A 22,202-nucleotide genomic window follows, 5' to 3' on the forward strand; every position below is an offset into this window, starting at 1 on the left:
ATACAGTTTGACATGTCAGAAAGTGCAGAGGGCAGCAAGTCTGTATGAGAACTTTTGTCAGTGTCAGACAACGAGGATATGGCTATTTCCTAAAGGTAGCACATGCCTGTGTAAACTTAAATTGTTTCAAACTCACAAAAACACTAGTAAAAAGATTAGTTTGTTCATTTTGAACCAAAACTATTTGTGTCCTGTCGCAGGCCTTTTCATTAATTTTAACCACAATCTTTCCCCTGGTCTTGACCAAGTGTTTTTGTTCCTAACCCTAACCATACCTTAATTATAGTGTATTTGCCATCACCTCAAACTTTCTGTTACCATAACCATTCTGTGTCATGCGAAAATATTGTAGAAAGGGAGAGTATAACAACATGCTGGTATTGGACAAAATCTGGGTGTTGCAGAATTGTCCAGTCTCAATCATCTTGTCTGGCGACAGAGTGCTGGGGAAGCTTCAGACCTCTGTGGTCTGACACAGCATAAATAGGTATAGAAAACAGATGCCACTGTTTGTTCGTTTTGAACAGGCAAAAAATGCTTTAATCCTTACAAGCAGTGTTTTCACAAATAAATCAACACCAAGGACCTTGGCCCCATATGGGACTGTCTCCTCTGTGGTTTGGGAAACAGTTCTGGGTGCTTTCCATTGAAAGGATTGAGGAGACAGATGTGCTTGGTTTTATATCAGATGTGGGAAAGTTAACCAGAGATACACTTGCCAAACCAACTAGCTAGTCCTGATCCTCAAAGATTTGTAAAGAAACATATTGTACGATAAAACATTTGGTTTCACATACACATTTGGTTTTATATAGTTTACAGCAGCAATAAGCACGACTTGAAGCCATTTTAGAAAATGTGTGTTATTAAATCAGTGTTTACCTGTTACTGATAAATTAGATCTACTCTTCTGTTCTCATGAAATAAAATTGACGAAATATTTACATTTTCCAACCATGCAACATATCATGAGAAGCCTACATACAGTATACAGCATGCATATAACAGTCACATGCTGCAACAGCTTAACTGTACTGTTCTTGTCTTACTGTATAAGTTTAATATCAGATTAACCTATTGGCTCGGTAAATACAATAATGAGGGAAATAAATAGTTTTTGTTCCCATTTCACATGACCACTTGGTGTTGCAGATGCACATGTGGTGTTCACCACCAGACATCCTGTAATTTGACTTTGCTCTGAAACCCCAGCATCTTTGGTTCACATCCAGGAGGATTTGTACAGAAAATCTTACAGCTTATTTACTGAGTGGACTTACAAGTTAAATATCTTGATAAATGGCTGACACACAGTGTGGTAGGTCGAAGTCAGCAGACTCTGTATGACTGTGGTAGGTTGGAAATATGTTTTTGCTTTTGATATGTTCTGCTTCTGGAGTGTAACAGTGTGTAGGTCCAGAAAAGGACCACACAGACATTCAGACCACTGATGATCACAGCATTTTGACAAGATGTGAATCCACAAGGATCCACAAAAGCTTTTCTATTAGCCTCTATTCATACTTACAGTACCTTCTCTAACCTGAAGAAACCTGCATGCTACTGTGGAGTGTGTGTGTGTGTAAGAGGTCAAAATCATTCACACTCCCAGGCAGTTACCTAACCTGCATGTCTTTGGACTGTGGGAAGAAGTACCCAGACTCATCAGTCCAGGCTTACTTTACGCATAATGTCATATCACATTTAAAATGAAACCGCAAACTGTGGAAAAATAGATCCATTTAGCTTTTGTCAAGGACTCGGATGATCCTCTCTGAGAACAACAGGACCCAACATCATTCACAAGTTATAGAACAGGGCACCCTGGTGGCCTCGCTGCTAAAGCATCAACTCAAAGAACTGCTCCGTCCTCTGTTTGTGTCTGGCTGGGGACCTTTGTTGCATGTCATTCCACATCACTCTTGTGTACCTCTGACACCAATGGTCCAGACTGAAATATCAGCAAATGTTGCATGGTTTCTATTGGTTTGTCTTTGCCATGAAATTTTGTGCACATAATTATGTCCCCCTCATGATGAATTGCACCTGTCCAACACAACCAGATACCTAATAATCATATAATCACATTCCCATCTGCCTCAGCAGTGCTTTGTGTTTAATGCTAGTTAGCAAATGTTAGCATGCTAACATTCTAAACTAAGATGGTGAGCAGGGTAAACCTTATACCTGCCAAGCAACAGCATGTTAGCATTGTCACTGTGAGCATGTTAATTTGTTGATGCTAGCTTTTCACTCAAAGTACTGCCTCACAATGCTGCCAGCCTGACTCTCTGTTCTCTGTATTCCTGGGCTATACAGCACAATATACTGTGCAGGCAGTGCATACATGTGAAACCAATAATCAAAATGTCATCAAATCAGGCTAAAGTATTTAGCAGTAGTAGCAGTTATGGTTGTGCATGGTGGAGCTAATGGCATACTCTCTGTACCTAACTTATTCCAATTCAACCTTTACAGTGTGTGTACATTGTGATGTCAGCGCTGAAATAATACACTGCACAATTTGGAATCAGCTGCAGTTTTATAAAGTGATGTTCTGGTTTGATCAGCATTATATTTCTATGGCATGTAGGGCTTTGATTGTGACTGTTTTGGGCCCCAGTTGGAGAATTTACTTGCTTAAATTTCAGTTCCAAACCTAAATGGTAGTGAAACTTCTGAGGTTTCTAAAAGTAGTACTTTAATTGTACTGTAGTAGAGCCTTGTGGTGTCCAAAATCTCATCCTGTTTCACAAATGGATACAACATAAAGCCCAATAAATAACACTGCTGGGTGACCAGTGTGGTAGCTGCTAAAAGCAGACCACACAGAGGATGAACCCACTGATGAATTACAGGTACTTACTGTGACAAGCTGTGGATTCCAAGTCACAGGCGGTCTCAGGCTATGCCACCCTCTTAGTGCGCATCTGTGTGCAGTGGCCCTGTGTGATATTTTTGGTGGTGTGACTCACCCTCATCGCTACAGCAGAGATGGATGCTCTGGCTTTGCTGTTAATTACATAAATAGTCCAGTTTCAAACCACAACTTTATGAATAATGATGGATACAGGCATCAAGACCCTTCTGTGGTAGAAAAATAATAATATACTGTGTATGAACTGTATAAACCACAACAGTGTTTATTCATTGCCTTGCTTTAAATCCACATCTTTAACTGATTCACTGACACAGTCAAGAATGTTTTTGAATGTAAAATATCTTTATTCGACCTTCTCAAAATGTGTTTCAATAACAGAAATTGTCATCATGGTGAGTTGGAATACTATTCACAAATAGGAATTAATTAGACATTATAATTTTCAAATCAAAATCAGCATGTCATTATAATCCATGAAAAGCAACAAGCCTCTTTCAGACTCTGTCCACTTGTCCACGATCAAGCAACTTTATAAATAGACTCGTATACATTTTTGGGTGTTGAGATTTCAACAAGCAGTCATCCATAAGTGAGTCAAAATTGATTCTGAGATGTTAAGTCTGATGTGACAGAACAACAATCATCATACATCATACCAAAATACATAGAAAGTAATTCATAACAGAAAGGAAAGATTCTGTAGTTAACACATAAAACAAAGATCTCATCAGAAGTACTTGACAAATATCAGTATATCATTCTTTTGTTATACAAAACAAAAACTGATTATTTCTCTTTTTTTCATGTTAACACATGATAGTTGATGGTATTTTGGCAACATCTGCATTTCAGGAGTTAACAGAAAGTCAACTGTTATCATAACATAAGTCACTGGACATTATTCATCTTTGCCCCAAACCCGTCCCACCCCCAACATTATGTATTTATACATGATATTGCATGATAAAAACTATGATGAAATCATTGACAGATCAATGACATTTACATTGTCAACAAACATCTTGTTTGCTGCGCAAGACCGGAAATGACTTCTCATTGACTCTGTGTCCTTTTATTAGCTTTTCATTCTTTTTCACAACTTTTGATGATTCTGTGATTCAAGACTGAGGTGAATTCAGATTTGGAGTCCAATCACAAACTGAAAATAAAAGAAAATTAACTCAGTTTTTTTCCAGTTCTAAATATCAAAATGTTTCCCCAAATCAAGTTAAATAGATGAGGGAAACTGTTCTCAGTTAATTTAGTTTCAGTTGTTTGAGTTGAAACTGAATTGACCTCAAACCTGCAGTAAAATCCATCTAGCTTCAGAGCTCAGTCAGAGTATGTAGTCTTTAGTAGAAAAAACTACAGTGTCACTACTTGTTTTGCTGGTTCTGCACCACATCTGAATTAAATCAAGAGTTCTTAGAGGCACCTGGAGTGGTACAAATATGTGCTCATCAGGGTTAAGGTATTGTCAGTTCCTTGTTAAGGTATTTTTCAGTTCATCGTCAAGTCCTCAGGAACAGAGTACCCGGAGAGGAGACCAGACCAATGATCACACAGGTAATGATGCTTGGTAGCCTGACACGGCCACTTAGGCCTCAGGGCTTTTTCCTTTGTTAGTTTCTTTTCGTAGATTTGTTGTAAAATATGTCCTGGGCCCAAAAAAGTATTCCCAAATGAGAGATGCACACTATAGGAGATGTCTAAATCACAATATATACCGTATGAGAGACATTACCGCCTGCTTTATGCAAACTTTACATATAAAAAATCACCATGCTGATGTCTCAGCAAGTGCACTGATTTTTTTCAAATGATCATGTACATATCAAAAGCAAAAACATATTTCTTGCAATACCAAATGGATGAGGTCTGTAAATACTGTTTCAGTTGTTTCTATCATATTTTTTTTTCAAATGCTTGCACAGTTACTTCAAGGTTTAAGTGAAACAAACTTTTCTTGAATGAGGGCCCAGCACTCCTACCCTAAGACAGTTGATAGATGTAGGCCAAGGTCTGTGCAGAGCTTGCATGGACAGCATCATTAGATTCAGCATAAGGGCTGTTTTCATATTGTCTTAAAGGCCCAGCTTGGAAAACCAGTAGTAGTAGTGCTATTTTATCCAAAACTGAAACTTTACTAACAAGGTACGCTGTAGAGTAATGAGTCATTTTGTCGATGACCACATCACGAGAGCATCGTCTGACTTGTGTGTGTTTGTTGATCATTTCCATAATGAGCCTTTAATACAGTACTGTGTACACAGCTTCCTGAGAGTTAGCTAGCTACCATTCTAAAAAACACACTGCACATCTAGCTATCTGCTCATTATATGTATATAGTGTAGGGATGCATCGATCAACCCATCCAGGACAACCTTCTGAGTCAATATCTGGCAGAAATGAGCCATTACCTACGTCCAAATCTAATTCTTGATTTTCTTTATACTTCAGATCTTTTGTAGGTGTAAATGTAAATTGTGGTGCTTGATATTTTAAGATTAGTGCTTTGATTTGCCCATAATGAACGTGTTAACAGTGCATCCCTACCACAGTGTAACATGGATTACAGTCAAACATAATGCAGTATAAGCAGTCCCTCAGTGGACTGCATATTCTTTGTGATGTTGCCTGTTAAATAAACTGCTGTCTGCAGCTGTCTCACAGAACGCAGATCACCTAGTGTGGTTGAATTGCTCAGTGAAATGGATTCAATTACTTCTCAGGGTTTACTGTATGATCGTGCCTTCCCCCCCAAATGGGCAAAGCATGCCAATTTCTCATATGAAACAATTAACTGTGTGCTTTTATTACACAGCTGATTTTATTCCCATGGAGACTCAACCCAGGTTTGGTGCTTTAGGAAGCTCAGTTACAGTATGCCAGCCTGAAGTGCTGCTCTGAGAGGGATAAGAGCCCCATGGTGCTCTAAATTACAGCAGCCTGCTCTATCATACTGTGCAACTGCAACTTGTCACATGTTTGAATCATACCTAGAGCAATGTCACTGATATCATGACAATCAGTGTCACTGATGCAGACATATCAAGTGGCTATAGCCTGTAGAAGTTATAACTGTGCTCATGGGTACAGTGGTGAGTCACAGGCCTCATACTGGCAGCATCATCAACCCGAGTAAAAGATGATTTGAAAAAGATTTCAAATTTACAGAGCAGGTACCAATTTTAGGTTCAAAGTAGCACATGTTCATATGATTAAAAAGAGGAAACACAATTTACAGTATCTCCCTGGTTGTCACACGAGTCGTCAAAGCAACCAACCAGGTTTGTCAAGCCAATAACTTGCATTGTCATGCTGGAAACATCCTGTAGTTTTTAACAATTTATGTTGCTGGTGTAGCAATGATCATTGTCATAAATATGTCAGCAGTAATTCATGTCATAGGTGTTTTGATAACAACCAATGACACTAGTGGTGTTGTCTCAAGTGCTACATCAAGGTACATTGTTGTCGGAACAACAGTAATCTGGGTTTTTGGTGGCATGTCACAATAACAATGCTACAGAAATAATACTTTTTTTCACATGTGAGCCCATGACCAGGATAGTAGCTATGGCTGAGGACACTGAGATCACGTCCTTCGCATTTCCTCTGGGAATTTGGAGGTTTTTATCAGCCTGGGGAGTTCCATTCTACCACTGAAAACAAATCACTGTAGCTCATGGGATTTTATAGGCTGATTCCAGGATTATTACACTCAAAGGGCCTCGTGCAAGAATCGTAAGTACAGCATGAAAAAAATTGGTTTTTAAATTCTAAATTCGTTTAGAAGGTACTTCTAAAGTTCACAAGTGGTTCAGACCTGTCATAGCAGTCATGAACAGATACTAGAAGCTAATCTGCATTTCTCAATTGAAATTGATTTAGTTAGATTAAAAAGTTTAAATATGTTGCCAAAATGAATTAAAATGAAGATGAATATTCTGTCAATGTATAATCATGGCTTGCCAATTTACTGGGAGGCTGGACAACTTTAGTTTCTTCTTCTTTTGGATTCATGATTCTTTTGGTAAATTTTTGCATGGCAACTAGCTGCTCACTCTGTCAGCTGCCTCAGGAGCAAGATTTTTTCTAGCATCTTATTTCATGTCACAACACATCTCCTTTATTTTTGTCACAGTGTGGCACTGCTCTGGTGATGATTATCATAAAAATATAAAACAACTAAAACTGCTAAATTTATCATGTTTTTGTTTGCAGATTTCCAACAACAGAAAATGAATCTCTGAGGTGAAATTTGTATTTTTTACTATTAAGTCACATTTCAATGAATGAAACCTGCCCACAAATGGAGCAGAACAGGTAGCCTTATGTAGCATTTTAAAGGATGCTGATTATATTAATGATAACATTTCGTGAACACAAGCTGCCTCATGAGAAGGTAATCATTATGAAACAAGTAATTTACAACAATTTTTCTGAATCTGATATTGAACACTCTTATGCTCAAACTTTACAGAAAAAGTACAATTTTAAAAAGTTCTTGCATGAGGCCCAATATATTTAAATCTGGCCACTTTACACTGGGCTCACAGACGGTGCCTTGGGAGGACTTGACCACATCCCTGTCTCGTAATGACATAAAAAATGTATCTAACATGACTTGAAGAATTATATGGTAGGACACCAAGTCACAGTATATTCTGCTGACTAATACACATTACATCTGCAACATTTTGAAGTGAGTGAGTGCACTTTAAGGATTTTGTCCTCATTTTGGGGGGTTATTTGATGTGATTTTGTCGAACTTATAACTCCTATGACTACTGCAAGCAGCTAAGAGGCATATTAGTGACATCACCTTAAGACAATGCAGCACTTGGGGCTTCCCTCTGAGAGAAGGCCGACTCATACAGCCGTATTCACACAGTCTTAAGACATTTGTAGAGTAAACTGATCACTATATGCTGGAACCATAAACTGGAGTAAACTGCACACTGGAGAAAGGGTATTACAAAGTAGGGAACGCAGACTTCTAAGTCTGACTTGGACAGCTGCAATTCAGTTCAGCAATTTAAATTTTTACTGTATACTGCAGGGTGAAATACTACAGTAAGGGGCTTGATTTGAGGCCATGTTGATGCAGGGGAAGCGTCTTTTTTCTTTGTCAAAAAAACTGTGATCACACATGATCACTTTGATTTATGGTGCTCTGCTTTTCTGTTTAATATCCAGCGAAGATATCCATTTTATTCCCATCTGTCTAATCCCACCAAATCAGTAGTGAGGAGTCAGATAAACACAATGGATTTGCACATACTCCGATGCTCTTCCAGCACAAGGAACACTGAAACCAAGGGTAGAAGTACTATACTCGAATGCATTAGAGTCAGATGAGGTTTTGTTGTCGGCTGTTTTTGTCAGCAGTAATGCTATTTACATTGTTCAGTATGTACAGTAGAGAATCTCCCAGAGATGTTAGGTTCTGTAAAGCTGCAATGGGGTACTCCTTTAAATTCCTCATATTTGAAAGTCCTTAGATGAAGAGCCATACAAGTCCCGGCTGAAGTGTTTTGAATGTTGTTTAATAATGGACTTGCTGCTGTATTGCGAGTCTTGACTCTATCACTGTATGAGGAATATCAATAATCTGCTCTCTGAAGCTATGAATGTACACAACACACAAACTCAAAGTCATTAGATAGCAAGATTTTAAATAAATCATTGTGAAATCATAGATGGACATTATGGTTCTTCATCGTAAGGATTGAATTTCTCACACAAATCAAGACTTTAAATAGAGTAAATCTTTTTTTTTTCTTTCATCATAAAGGTATTTGTTGAGAAAGTCTAGTGTTAAATGCACTGTACAACCTTGTATAATTTTTTTTCAAAATATAGTTTATCCCAGTGAGTTTTGTTTTGTTTTGTTCTGTTTTTTTTTGTTTTTGTTTTTTTATCTTACAGAATCCTGTACACTTGGTATCTGCATTGAGATTGGGTGATATCCTGATCATTGGAGACAAGAAAGGACGACAGTAGGAGAGGAGGACAGAAGAGAGGAAAAGAAATGGATGAGGGAGAAGAGAAGAGAAGAGAAGAGAAGAGAAGAAAAGAGAAGTTGTCCACTGTCATCAGTGCCCTCAGTGAAGACGCTGCACTCCATATCGTGGCTCTCTTCTGTCCCGAACCTCAATCTGAAGAAAATAAGACAGAGGATTTTTATTTTATTTATTCAGACACTTCGATCATAGACATCAAACTCAATGAATGAACACTTATGTGGTTATAAGTAAGAACATTGATAGAACAGTGGTTTCCAAAGTGGCACCACAGCACCGTGGGGGCCATGTTTGTCGTAAGATTTGCTTCAGTCTTTTTTTCTTAAATCAGTTATCTTTTCATATCACATTTTCAAAAAGGAAGATATAATGACAAAGATTTATAAGTGTAAGTAGAGCTCAAAGAAATGACCATACATTTCTGCCCTCACCACATTCTGAGGTAGCCGAACTTAAGCAAGTCAAGAACTAAGATCAGAATGCAAACTTAAAACTATTACTGCTAATGTGATGTTTTCATGGATATGGTAAGCTAGCTGTGCCATGCCAAGGACAAGCTACAAAATAAAACTACAACAAATATGGACAGAGAGTTTCAGAGACATCAGGAGAGAAAATGTCTATTTTTGGGTAACAAAGACACAATAAATACTGAAAGCAACGTATATGAGAAACAGATTAATGCGGAATAAATGTCATCTGGGGGTGTTTGTTTTTTGTTCTTAAATAACTAAAATATAAGATAGAGTAAAAAATTTAATTCACCACTTAATGTACTTTAGTCATAATTTAGTTCAATATTCATCTCTAAATGGATGGATGCCATTAAAAAGTGTGGCATGATTTCTAAACGTTTAAGAACCACTGTACTAGTGGAGTCTTTTAGGGTACAGGCATTACTGTCCTTTAAAAATTAGTCACCATACATCTGTTAGTGTTTGACGGTATTGTTGTCTTTCAGCTGTACAATATGCAAAAGCTGACAAGGCTTTCCACAGGCGTGTGTTATGTATTCCTCAAGCATAATGCACATGAAATGTATAAAGCAAAAGTCAACTTACCCTTGACACAGCAAAATCTGCAAGGACAGAAAAGAACAAAAGTGTCGGCATATACACAGTGAAGCAAGACCAAAAAAAGTGCATATTTGAGCAAAATATGAATATGCTTATGTAAGTAAGAGTTGAGCATTTAGGTTGTCTCTCACTGGTGAAAACATTTATTTGCAGCCTAGGTCCAGCTTATGTCTAATTTTTATTTAATTATTTTTGTTAATACAGAATAATTCCACTTAAATGTTCTAGTGCAGTAAATTCTTAATATGTTATAATACCCCATTATTTTTCTTATCACTGGCCTAATACTGATGTAGTCTTTCCCCATATAAAATCTATATAAACTTTTTCTCCTTCATCACTTAAAGGTAGAACAGCTGATCTTATTCACTGTCCATAGGGTTGTCAGACAGTTTGTTCTATCAGTTTATATAAAGAACCTAAAGAGACATTTAGATCTGTAACAGAAATGTGCGTAAAAAAGAAACTTCACACAGCTGATGAAGCATTAGATGCATTAAATGTGTAAAATCACTGAGACTGTCAGTGAGGTCAATCAGATAAGAACAGAAAGACACGCCCACACTCTGGAATATCTCCAGTTACCATGGAAACCATCATGGAGATAGACCGTCGGAGAGCCGAGACATCTTATGTCACTATTCTCTCTCTTTATCTCTTGGTCTCCTCCTCTCACTCCTCCTCTCTCCTTTACTCTATTTTGCTTTCTATCTGTCTGTATATCTCTCACACTCTCAGTCTACTATGCTTTATGTCATAGAGCTCCATCTTTCTGTTTTTCTTTCTGCCTATCTTTTACCCTTGCTCTCTGTTTCTCTCTGTGTTGCTGCACATTGGGTTTATGGAGTCAAATCATACACATAAGCCTTATGGAAGGAGACTTTTTATTGTTTTTCATTGTATCTATTACCCTGGCCCCTCCTCTGCCTTTTTCTACCATTCCTTTCCTCCTCTTCCTCTCCTTTCATACAGCTGAAACAATGCGATTCAACTGTCCTGATGCAACATCATGCAAACTGTCAGAAACCCTCCGGAGGACACTCTCCCACTCTTGAATACAGCACTGAAAGCAATTTGGCTGGAGTTACTGAGGTCAGGTTGGAGTGTAGTCATTTTTCAACTGGGATAATCTTGTTCATGTTAATGGCCTCACAGTTGAGGCCTACAAAATGAGAGTTGGAGGAAAACTGACTGGCTAATCCACCTTAGAGGCACTGCATTGCTGTATTATACACCATACTCAGATTTTTCCCCTCCCTGATATTTTTATTCAGGTTTATTCTAATGTTGCATTAAAGATTAAAGATTTAGACTGGATAAAAGCATCCAATAGTTGTGTAATAGTACAAGACATCATTATGTTTTGATTGATCAGATTTGGCCAATGCTTTCAATTTCATCATATATCCATTCAAACAAGCAAAGAAAAAAGCACCATCCAGGTTAATTAAACCCCTGAACAATGATGTCTAATCATAGCTTAGCCAGTGCAAGTGTTCTGTCAAGTAGTAAGCACGAGGCTATAGTAAGAGTAAAGGTGCCTTCAGAAGGGAGGAGGCGGTTGCCATTGCTGCATCCATTGTTTTGAATGTAAATGCAGCAGCAGTGGTAAAGGGAGGGCAGCTGCTGCTCTTGTGAACACACAGGGCTCCTCTCTCTGCCGCTGCACTTGTTTTAGAGTTTATGATGGTTCAACTTTTTCAATTTGCTGCCGTGGCTCGCTGTGTGACCATGACAACCACAGAAACTACAGCGACAACAGGTAAATGATACAGGAGCTGATTCAAAAGGTATCTAAGTTCACTGAATGACACACTTCATCAGCAAAGGATAGACAGATCAATGAGGAGAAATGGTACTGGAGCAACTTCAACTTTGAAAGTCTGACTATCTGGTCTGAGGCAATAAATAATGTTTGTGATAGTAGTTAGCAAAACCTGTTATATTATTCAAGTAATATTGCTAATAGTGCTGGCTGAGAAGGGCTGATTTTTGCTCTTGAGTGAATGTTGAAGAAACCCAATGGTTAATTGTGGTTTTAATTTTTTCTTTATAGTCAGAACATGACAAACACAAATCCAAGGTAGAAAAGTTATACTGATAAAAATCTAACCAAACTAATCTAGCACCTAACTCGCACAATGCACACCTCTGTTTCTACAACATGACTGGCAGTTCATGATTCATTTCTGTGCATGCTGTTTGAGCATGGAAATTAATTGAATCAAACATTTATCAACCATGTATTATTCCAAATGTTCTCTTGAGGAAAATGATATCATCATTTTATTTTGCATTATAAAATTATATTGTGATAATTATTGCTATTGTTTTTTTAAGCTACAGTCCACTCTGTTAAAATGCATGATGAGATTATATCAGTTGGACAGTGAACAGCAGCAGCCTGTGTTGTGCAGGTTGATAGGATTGAGTGCTAATCAATTTGCTGCTGACATGACTAATTTTTAAGCATTGTGTTTCAATATCCCTTTACTTACCTTTGTTGTCTGTCTGCAGATCATCAAGATAGAAGTCTGTCTGCCGGTTACCCAGGACGAAGGCCAGGAAGGAGAGGATGAGGGCGTCCAGGATGCCCATGATGGCCAGCATATAGGCCCAGCGTACAGAGCAATCACCCAGGGAGTATTTCCCTGTATGCTCTCCGCACATGTCCCGGATCACCTCAGCATCCCATCCATCAGGGAAGATCATGCAACCCAGCACCAGGCACACTCCTGTAACAGGACAAAGAGAAGGTGAGAGGTGAGATAAGTGGGGTATAAATACAGAGATTAGAAGAGGAGGGAAACAAGGAGAGGAAGAGGAAGGAGATGTGAGGAAGAAAGATGAGGACAGAGCACAAGTGAGTTTCCAAAGAACAGATGATGAGAAGTTGAGGTGTGAAAAAAATAGAAGTGACTGGGAAGAATTTTTTTTCTGGATTTTCATGAACTAACAGCAATAAAATGTATCTTGCATGTACCCACCGATGGCCTTAAATTACAGCAAAAGGAAAACTCTTTAAAGAATTTTAACTTCGAGACCCAGTAGTCCTGTAAGATGACACCAGTAATCTGCAAAGAGCAAGTGAATGTTTACAAAGTTGGTCGGCCTGCTTTATACCAAAGGATACCAAAACCAAGCAGAGAGGCTTAAGATCCTGAGTTCAGCTTTTTCTTCATGTCCTTTGATAGTGATAAGGGAGTTATTTTTTAGTGTATATATGTGAGATCTGTGTCCTTTACTAAAACGCACCGTGTTTCTACACTGTTACTGAAGAAATTAGTATCTGTGGCCCTTTCACAATAGATTTTAATGGAAACTCATTTCTGCAAGATCAGTAAACAATAAACTGGATCAGAAATACAAAGTACATCTAGTTATCTTAACAATACTCAAGCATTTTAAGGTGAATTCTACCTTTAGCACTGATTCTTTGCATCTGTGATTCTGTGGTAGAGTGTGTGTGTGTTTAATCCCGCTGTTTAATCGGTCATACTGTGCATTTCTGTGAGTGCATACATACTTTATGTATATATGCTCAGTGTGCATGTGAATCTTTTCTTCACTATTGTCAACAATAGAGACATGCTAATCCCAAGACACCACACTGTAAGAGCAAATAGGTCATCCGTTAAGGTAACAAAAAAGAAAAAAGACAAACTATGTCAATGTTTGTCTCTATGCTGATTCTAACCCTTCATTTCATCCGTATACTATCAATATCATATAAGTCACATTTTAATGTCATTTTGCCACAAGTTTATGCACCAAAAGATGAAATAATTTTTATACTATTTAATCACTTCATGATAATCACCACCCACATCTTTGATTTATTTAGGTCTGGTATTGTGCTCATTGACCAATCAGAGTTTAGTAGGTGGGACAAGTTTCATGATGTTGGTCTGAGTGGATGAAATATTTTTTTAGTGTAGCCATTGGTAATTCACAATCGTTATCTGTGAAAATGACCTGTGGGGTACATCAAGAGTCTATCCTTGGACTTCTATTGTTCTCTTTATACATATCACCCCTGGGGCATATCATCCACAGACATAAGTCTGGGGTTATTGTTATTGCTGTTGGCCCTGGCATAGTTATGGCTTAAACCTCAAAGCATCTGGCTCTTTGTCCTAGTCTAATTTTCATCAGCTCAGGAGGCTTTATTAAGATCAGTTCAATTTTATCCAGACGATACCTAGAGACTGTCATACATGCCGTAATCTCTCATTTAGACCACTGGTACTCTCTCTACACGTTTGAACCAACATAGTTTAGATGAATTACAACTAGTCCAAAATGCAGCTGCCAGACATCTTACCAGAATGAACAAAAGAGACCACATTACCTCATTTTAGCTTCTCTTCATTGGTTTATGATTCAATTTAGAATTGATTTTAAGATTTTTTGGTGACTTTTAAGGCCTGCTCTGGACCACCTTAAGAACATCTCAGATCTACTGATATATGTACCTAGTTGTAACCTGAGTTCTTCAGCCAAGGCACTGCTAGTCATTCTACAGTCATGACTGAGAACCAAGGGTGACTATTTTGTTGTGTCTGTTGTTTTCCTGTTCTTTGGAACAACTTTACTGAGGAGATCAGACTGGTGAGCTCCTTATCCTCTTTTAAATTCCTCTCGTAGACTCATTTTTATAAGTGTGCTTTCTCAGGGCTTGCAGTCTGAATTTGTCTCTAAAAACATTTTACACTTTTTTTTTACTTGTAATGCACATGGTCATTCTCTTGGTTTTTATTTTTATCTATTTATTTATTTTACCATTTTAGAAAGTTCTTTTTATCTGATTCTAATTGTTGCACTTTTCCTCTTCCAAAATTCCATAGCTAGCTACAGACTTGCCAACTTAGCAACTTTCTCATTAGATTTGGTGACTTTTAAGAACCCTTGAGTAACCTTTTAAAAAATGTAAATGTTTCAAAATTCAAGTTAACTGCTCTTAGTAATCACTGCCACAGCTTCTGCATCAACTGGACAAGATAGATCAATCACTCACTACTCACTGCTTAGGGCAAACCCCCACCCCTACCACCCATGAAATGAAACACAATTATCAGGCTAAGTAGCCACTAGCTATACTTCTCACATGGCATGTCCAAATGGTATTGGGAAGCTAATACTGGAAAATTTCTGCTTGACTCAATAGAAAGCAATGGTGAGGTAACGTCAGCAAGCCAGAGAAAATTATGTCTGGAAAACAAGCAAACAAGAGAAGATAAGGATCTTTGAAACAGTGTCAGTGAGTCCAACTTTGTATTTCAGTACTTTCTGTCTTTCAGTTTTTATGCACAGAGCAGTGTCCACACTCAGCACTCAAATTTATGTAAATAATGTGGTTTTATAGACTCTCATTTAGTCATTAGTGCTAATAAGATCATTGTATTTTTACTTTAAAAACTTTGTCTCCTGCAGCTTTAAACACTGCTGATGTGAACAGAATTTAGACACCTGTATGTAGAGGGCTTAATAGTAAGACAGAACGATGTAATAACATACCCTGTATACATTATTCACCTTGAGACAATTGTGTGAGGGTCAGAATTTAAAACATACAGATCATACACAAACCTGCTCACAGTCAAACAAAAGTGATTGTATGCAACACACACACATAGCACAAAGCCCTCTGGGGAAATCCATACATGCAATTTCGACACTACAACAAAAGTGGTAATCTATACTTTACACCTCTGCTCGTTTATCAAAGTGAGCATCACTGGGGAGCTGATTGTGCCATATTTCTTGCTCACCAGCACTGTTTAAATAGCAGTCAGCCTGTGCCTGAGGGGCTGTAAGTAAAGCAGTGGGCTCCACTGGGAGATGGGGAACATACATGGCAGACATCACACTGAATCTTCATTCCAGACCAGACATGTCTTTTCCACAGGCAACATCACTTGTGATGAACATGAAAAGTCAGATAGATTTGGTTAAGTCTGTGATTATTATGCTTCAGTCCAATAAACGTTTAAAAGATTCAATGTCTAGAACTCGATTGGTGTGCAATGGTGAATATTTTAAGAGCTGTGTGTGCTGTGTATGTAGTGAAGGATGCAGGGCAGCATTCAAACATAGTAGCTACTGTGTGGAATGAGGTGTACAGTAACGCAGAGAACAATAGCATTGGGCTTTCAGTAAATTCTGCTGATCTGCTGAACGCATGACGCAGAATCCTTTTTTGTAAGCATCAAAGCCTCAAAAGTCAACAGTGAGGTTAGACAAACTACTGATAGATACATCACACCTACTGGTGTCCATACAGAGATAAAAAAAAGAAAAGAAAAACAGATTTTCATTAGCTGATGCATTCATTAATGACAAAGGATCTTGGGAAATATATCAGAAATGCCCATTTTGCCTCTAAGCCTCTGAGTGGGCAGGCCTGTGTCTGTGTTTGAATGACAGCTGAGCTTTCAGGCGCATCGAGACACAATATAAACAAACTCTCTGGTAATGGGAGCTTACAACCTGAAGACAAACAACATTCTGTCCGACATTCACCGACATGTTTTTATGTGGTTTAGTGTGCTAATTAGCTAAATAGCTATCTGGCCTGCAAACTGATGTTAGCAGGTATTTGTTTTGTAATTTGATCAGCAAGTCGAGCTGCAGGAATAGTACAGTGTAGGGAAGTGTCGAGGGGCTGGACCACCAATAATTTGAACTTTTACATTTTTCAGGTTTTCTTGTATTAGGTATTGTTCACATTTTAAGCTGCAAGAGTACTAGGACTGACAGGATGACCTGTTACTGAGTGGAAATAAAGCCGTTTTTGCCTCATTACCCTTGTGTCAAATCAAGCATGGGGGTTTGTAGGGCTGAACAGTCTCATCATGCAGCACATACAGCTACGGTAAGCCCCAAGGAAAAACATGTATCAGTCACCACCTGCGCTGCTTAAAGCTAAACTTTTGTACATGGCACTCAAGTTAGTTTGGAACTCTGTTTTAGATCAACTCGGTTTCGATTGTTGGCAGTTAGTTTACTAACATGTAAAAGTTGAGTGGGTAGAAGAAGGTGAGAACTTTTTTAAGTGTCATCCTGTGAAGCTGTGAGAATTGCCTGGGAGCAGTATATACCAGTGCAGATCTGTTACTATCAATTGTGTTATTCTCTTACCAAAATTGCAGGCAAAGACATGTGCCCACATTTAAAAAGAAGGGAACAATAGCTAAAATAGCTTATGTGGTTCAAATGTCTGACTTGCTTCGTGTTGTGTAGCTAGCTAGGGGATGTTAGAGTCATATGGTATGCATCATAACCATTATTTTACTAGGCACCCCAGTCTTTTTGTTTTATTTTCCAATAAGGTAATACGAATAGTAATATTAACAGGACCTTACAGAACAGATCTCTATGCCGCATTGTATGTGAGTGTATTGAAGTGAAGTCCATTAGTCATATGGTTGAACCTTGTCACATTAGTGATTCCCTCCAAAGACCCTGTGTTTCACCCACTAGCCATCCATAATGAGAAAATGGTAGGTGGTGAACTCATGGCAACAGATGAGGGAGGATATGAGATTAGTCACCACCTCTCTGTGTAAAGCAGGAACCCATGCAAATATGAGGAGTCTTATTTCAAGCGGAGATGTTCATCATTTGAAAATATGACCGTTCCTCTGACAAAATAATTGCAGGCATAATGAGAGAATGTAATGAGAAAGAATATAATGACAATAATACAGTAAGTAATGAGAGAATAGAGAAACCATGGAAGTAATCATCGTGGGAAATCATCATGTTATTAGCTTCTTTTATGACCTTTATACAACATATTAACATAGAAGAGAGATGATAAAATCATTAACTGAGTAATGAGTGTCAGGTAACATGTTTTATGGATTTTTGATGAATGTTTCCCCATCTGACATGAAACTCATTCAGAGTTATTAAGTGTGGGCTTTTTGAAAATGTGGATATAGGGCTACTCGAAGGATCCTGTGTAGTGGAGCTGACATCAATTTTGTTTGCTTTCCCAAAATACATAAGGTACTACTATGGTGTATTTTGTCAATTAAACCATCTCTTAGCATGGAATTAAATCTTACTATGAGGTATTATCTGTGGGTTTGCCCCGTTAAAAGGAGGTTTTTGCTCTCCACTGTTGCCAAGTGCTTCAATAGTAGTTTTCATTCAAGGCTATAAAATGCTTTTTCCATCTGTATGTAAGTAAACATGCATGAGTGTCATTCAGACATGTTTTTCATGCTCTTTTAGAACATGTACATATTTTTTTTCATGGCAAACCTGCCTTATAACAGGAGGATAGATCAGCCAGTTAGCCTGTTTGCCATCCAGGATCACAATAAGCAATTCATGCAATTTGGGAGGTATGTGTGTTGGTTTCTATGCAAGCCCTATGTTTAGCCACCACCCCTGTCTCTGCATCATGTCCTAACTACAATTCCAGAGTCATTACGTGGCATTTCGGAGATGTTTCTTTATCTTTTTTGTTATGAACCCACCTCCTGACAGGAGGTTAGATCCACAAGTCACCGTTAAGTTGTGGATATTTGGGAGTTGTGCATGAATCACTTTAATCATTTTGTTCAGCTCAATTCTAAGATTTGTCACTGACTATGTAATTTGTTCACTTTTTCCCTAATCTGAATGAATGATTTTTGTTCAAATATACTTCAGTATATACATCAGTAAGTAGACAGGTCATCATTAAAATGCACTGCAGGACATATACCAGTGAGTGCGTGCATCAACACTATGATGTTATTAATGGATTCAGACTGTCTTCAGTTCATTAGTAGGTTCAACTGGTTATGTTTAGTTCAGTACAGTACAAAACAAAGCTTATACAAGCACTGTTTATTAGGTCAATAGCTCAGCAGCAAACTATTTGTAACAGAATTCTCACATCATACTTTTAGAAATCGTTTAACCTGAAAATAATCACTGCTGAGCTGAAAACACAGTCATCAGTGAATGGAGCTCTACCACTAAAAGCTACTGATTCATTGTAGCTACCTCAGTTTGAATGTTTGGTTTTAAAGATACATTTGTACATGTACTGAATACCTCCAGTCAGCTTCTATGTGAGCCCTATGATTACCCATACCACCCCTCTCTACATAGATCCCCAGATAAGTCTATCTTCACAGAACTGTCATTTTCAGCCATATGAGTCATATTGAGATCTACAGTTTTATCTCTGAGATTAAAAGAAGAGCAATTCAACAAAACATTCATTCTGAAAAGGATATGTACCATACTGGGGGGAAAAACATGTCTTTGTGTTCTGCATGGCAGCATGACAGTAATGGCCCTGTGACATCATCTCTCCCCTATCAGCCCTTCATTTTAAACTCTAGTGTTTAAGTGTTCACCAGTGGACTAAAAATAACCCCCACCTTCCCACAACCCACGAAAGGCCCTTTGAAGTTGTTGGGGTTTTTCCCTCTTCCTTCCTCCCCTCCACTGTCTCAAGACACTGCATTCTGAACTTAGAGGGGAGGAACTTCAAAGGCGGCAAGCAGAGGGATCGAACACAGAGGGAGGATGGGAGGGAGAGAAGAGAGATGGAGAGAGCTGAGGAATGGAAAGGGAAAAACGACTCCAATGAAGAGGGAGAGAGAGAGCAGGATGGCTACTGCTGCTCCACTCTATTATGTCATTTTTCTCATCTCAGTTCATCACTTCTTGTCATTTCTTTTCATCGCAGCATTCATGGCCTGTCAGCTGTTAGAAACAGGGCATCAAAGCATATCAAACTAATGAAAACACTTGGAAATACATTGCCAAGACACGTTTGAGATCCAACTAGTTAAATTTACTGTGAACCACTTTATTTATAGTACCTTAAAGATATTTATAAACTTATTGCATAACAATTTTGTCAGAATTTCTTATCTACATGTCCACACATATCCTTTTTTTCATTCTAGACAAACAGCCAAAAATGATTATATAAGAGCTCTAAAAATACCATCAGTGTGCTATATATAAGTGTGTGTGAAGTATTTTTGATGGGAGCAGCTCTAGGCTCCACAGTGTTCCTCCTGAGAAGCTTGACACCATCCAACACTGTCTTGTGCTCTGACTGGGTTACCTCATGATAGTATAGTCAATGCTTGAGATTTTGTAGTAAGTGTTCATGCAAAATTAATACACAGAAACATTGCTTGCTCTTAAATGCAGATTGGTGCAAATACACAGAGCACGTCTGAATGGCCCACTTCAATCAAGATAGACACACATCCATGTTGCTGTCCCAATGCTGCTGCTGCTGCTGCTGCTGCAGCAAAAACAAGAGGGGATCCAACAGCAGATCCTCTCCTCATGCCAGTGTAAAAAACTAATGTTAGCTGAGGCTAGAATAAAGTGGTGATGACATCACCATTGCATTTTTTCATAAGCTGCCAATTGGACTGTGTGATCTTTTTGCCTTTCTGTTGTGACTGTGAGATGTGAAAACTAAAGATCTGAAACTACCCCTGTTGGTGATTAAACAAAATGATAATGACCCATTTGTGCCAGTCCATTAACCTATTGAGTGTTTGTTATGTTGGGAATATAATATAAATGGACAAGGGACTGATTTTGGACACTGGACACACTTTTTTTAAATGTTTTTTTTTTTTTTTTTTTTACAGTGGTTCATAATGGTTTTAGAATTAAGGCACTGAGAAATTATTTTTTGTTGCTGATAGAAGTGCCAGGTCAGCAAATCCCTCTCTGTGTTGTTTGGAGGACTTCAAAGTTGGCTAACATGGGCTAATCTTAGACACCACAAACAACTGGTCATATCAGAGCAAGTAAGGCTGTCGCAGCAAAACCCCTGAATGTACTGAACTGAACAATGGAGCATTTCATTGCTTATGAAATCAATTATTCATTTGTAAGAGGAAGAATGTGCTATTTACATAAGATAAATAAGATTTTGCTTTGACATGCTTTAAACCATGTTTAGGCAAGTCTCACCAATAATTTGGAGTACTCACTAATGTAGCATCAAGATGTTGGTGTCATTACTATAGGTACCTGCACCTACCTTATCCAGTCATTTAAAACATTAATGAAATTGTTGTTGTTACATGTTTGACATGTCCTGTTACATGATTTCAGAAGCCAGTTTGAAATGATTATTTGGTGTGGCCATGATATAACTTCCAGTAGAGAGTAGAGACCATTCTCTATAGTTTGAGAAAGTTCCCCAACCCTTTTGAAAAGCAACAACTTGTGAAGTCATCCTGGAAGTCTAAAAGCTAACAACAAGTCTGTATTTATAATCAAACTGTAACCTGTTGTAGATAGTTCAATCCATTGGCCTCTGTATGGAAGCAGAGTTCCTGCAGTTTGAGGGTCCAACACAGAGCAGCGGAGTCGAAAGGTGTGAACATGATTGCATTAAGAAATCACCGTGCCCAGTCTATAATTTAATAAAGCTGTCTCAGGTCTGCCCTTCCCTCTCCTGCTGTGTCCAGACCTTGGCCTGCCGTCCTCCATCTATCTAATGGACGGCCACCTCGCTCATATACAGAGCTCTTATTGGAGTTGGGATCAAGCCTGTTGTATGTAAGCGAGTGTGTGTATTGCTGAGGGGGCACTTTACAAGATGTTGTTGCCGCCAGGGTTCACTGGCCCACTTGGCATGGAGCGTTCCCTCTTTTTTTCCCCCTGTTTCATCCTGTCTTTACACAATTTGACTCTGACTAGCCTACTGTAAATTCTCTGTGCTATTTTATTGTTATTTCATTCTACCAAACTGCTGAACTTGCCATAAATGTTAAATGTGATACCTTTACGTAACTTATTTTCTGGCGATTTCACATCCAACCTCCCATTTTCCTCATCTCTTTTTTCCCCTTCTTTTATCTTTTCCTCACTCATCCCTGTGTCCTTCACCAGCTGTGGAGGAAGTTGCTGGCATGAGTCCTAAATCTGGAAAGAGGATTGGCATGCATACAGAGGCTCGCACATAACCATATAATGTATCATCGCACAAGTCCAAGCATCATTTTTCATTGAGCAACGTGAAACAGTTTTGTGATATACAGAGGGATCAGTGAGTGGTCCCCCTTGGCAGTCCATCTAATTCATAATTAGAGGAAGAGTATCTCACTGTACCAGGCACTGATACTGAAAACACACTTTGCTAAACTTTACCATGGTGGATTTTAATGTGGTTTTTCAACTCTTTATCACAGTCAAATATTCATTCTACACAGTTTTATTGTTGTG

At 38.3% G+C, this 22,202-nt stretch overlaps 1 protein-coding gene across 1 annotated transcript in view; it reads right to left on the reverse strand.

Moving 5' to 3' along the window:
• Window positions 1–3,202: 3,202 nt before the first annotated feature.
• Window positions 3,203–22,202, reverse strand: part of lhfpl4a (LHFPL tetraspan subfamily member 4a) — a 30,276-nt gene continuing 11,276 nt past the window's right edge. Inside the window, exons 2-4 of the mRNA XM_018675329.1 lie at window positions 12,485–12,721; window positions 9,972–9,988; window positions 3,203–9,045 (exon numbers count right to left, since the gene is read on the reverse strand). Coding sequence (XP_018530845.1) covers window positions 8,992–9,045; window positions 9,972–9,988; window positions 12,485–12,721 — 308 coding nt within the window. The 3' untranslated portion in view covers window positions 3,203–8,991. The remainder of the gene's footprint in view (window positions 9,046–9,971; window positions 9,989–12,484; window positions 12,722–22,202) is intronic.

The sequence above is a fragment of the Lates calcarifer genome, linkage group LG6 (assembly GCF_001640805.2).
Source record: "Lates calcarifer isolate ASB-BC8 linkage group LG6, TLL_Latcal_v3, whole genome shotgun sequence".
In the NCBI taxonomy this organism is placed as follows: Eukaryota; Metazoa; Chordata; class Actinopteri; family Centropomidae; genus Lates; species Lates calcarifer.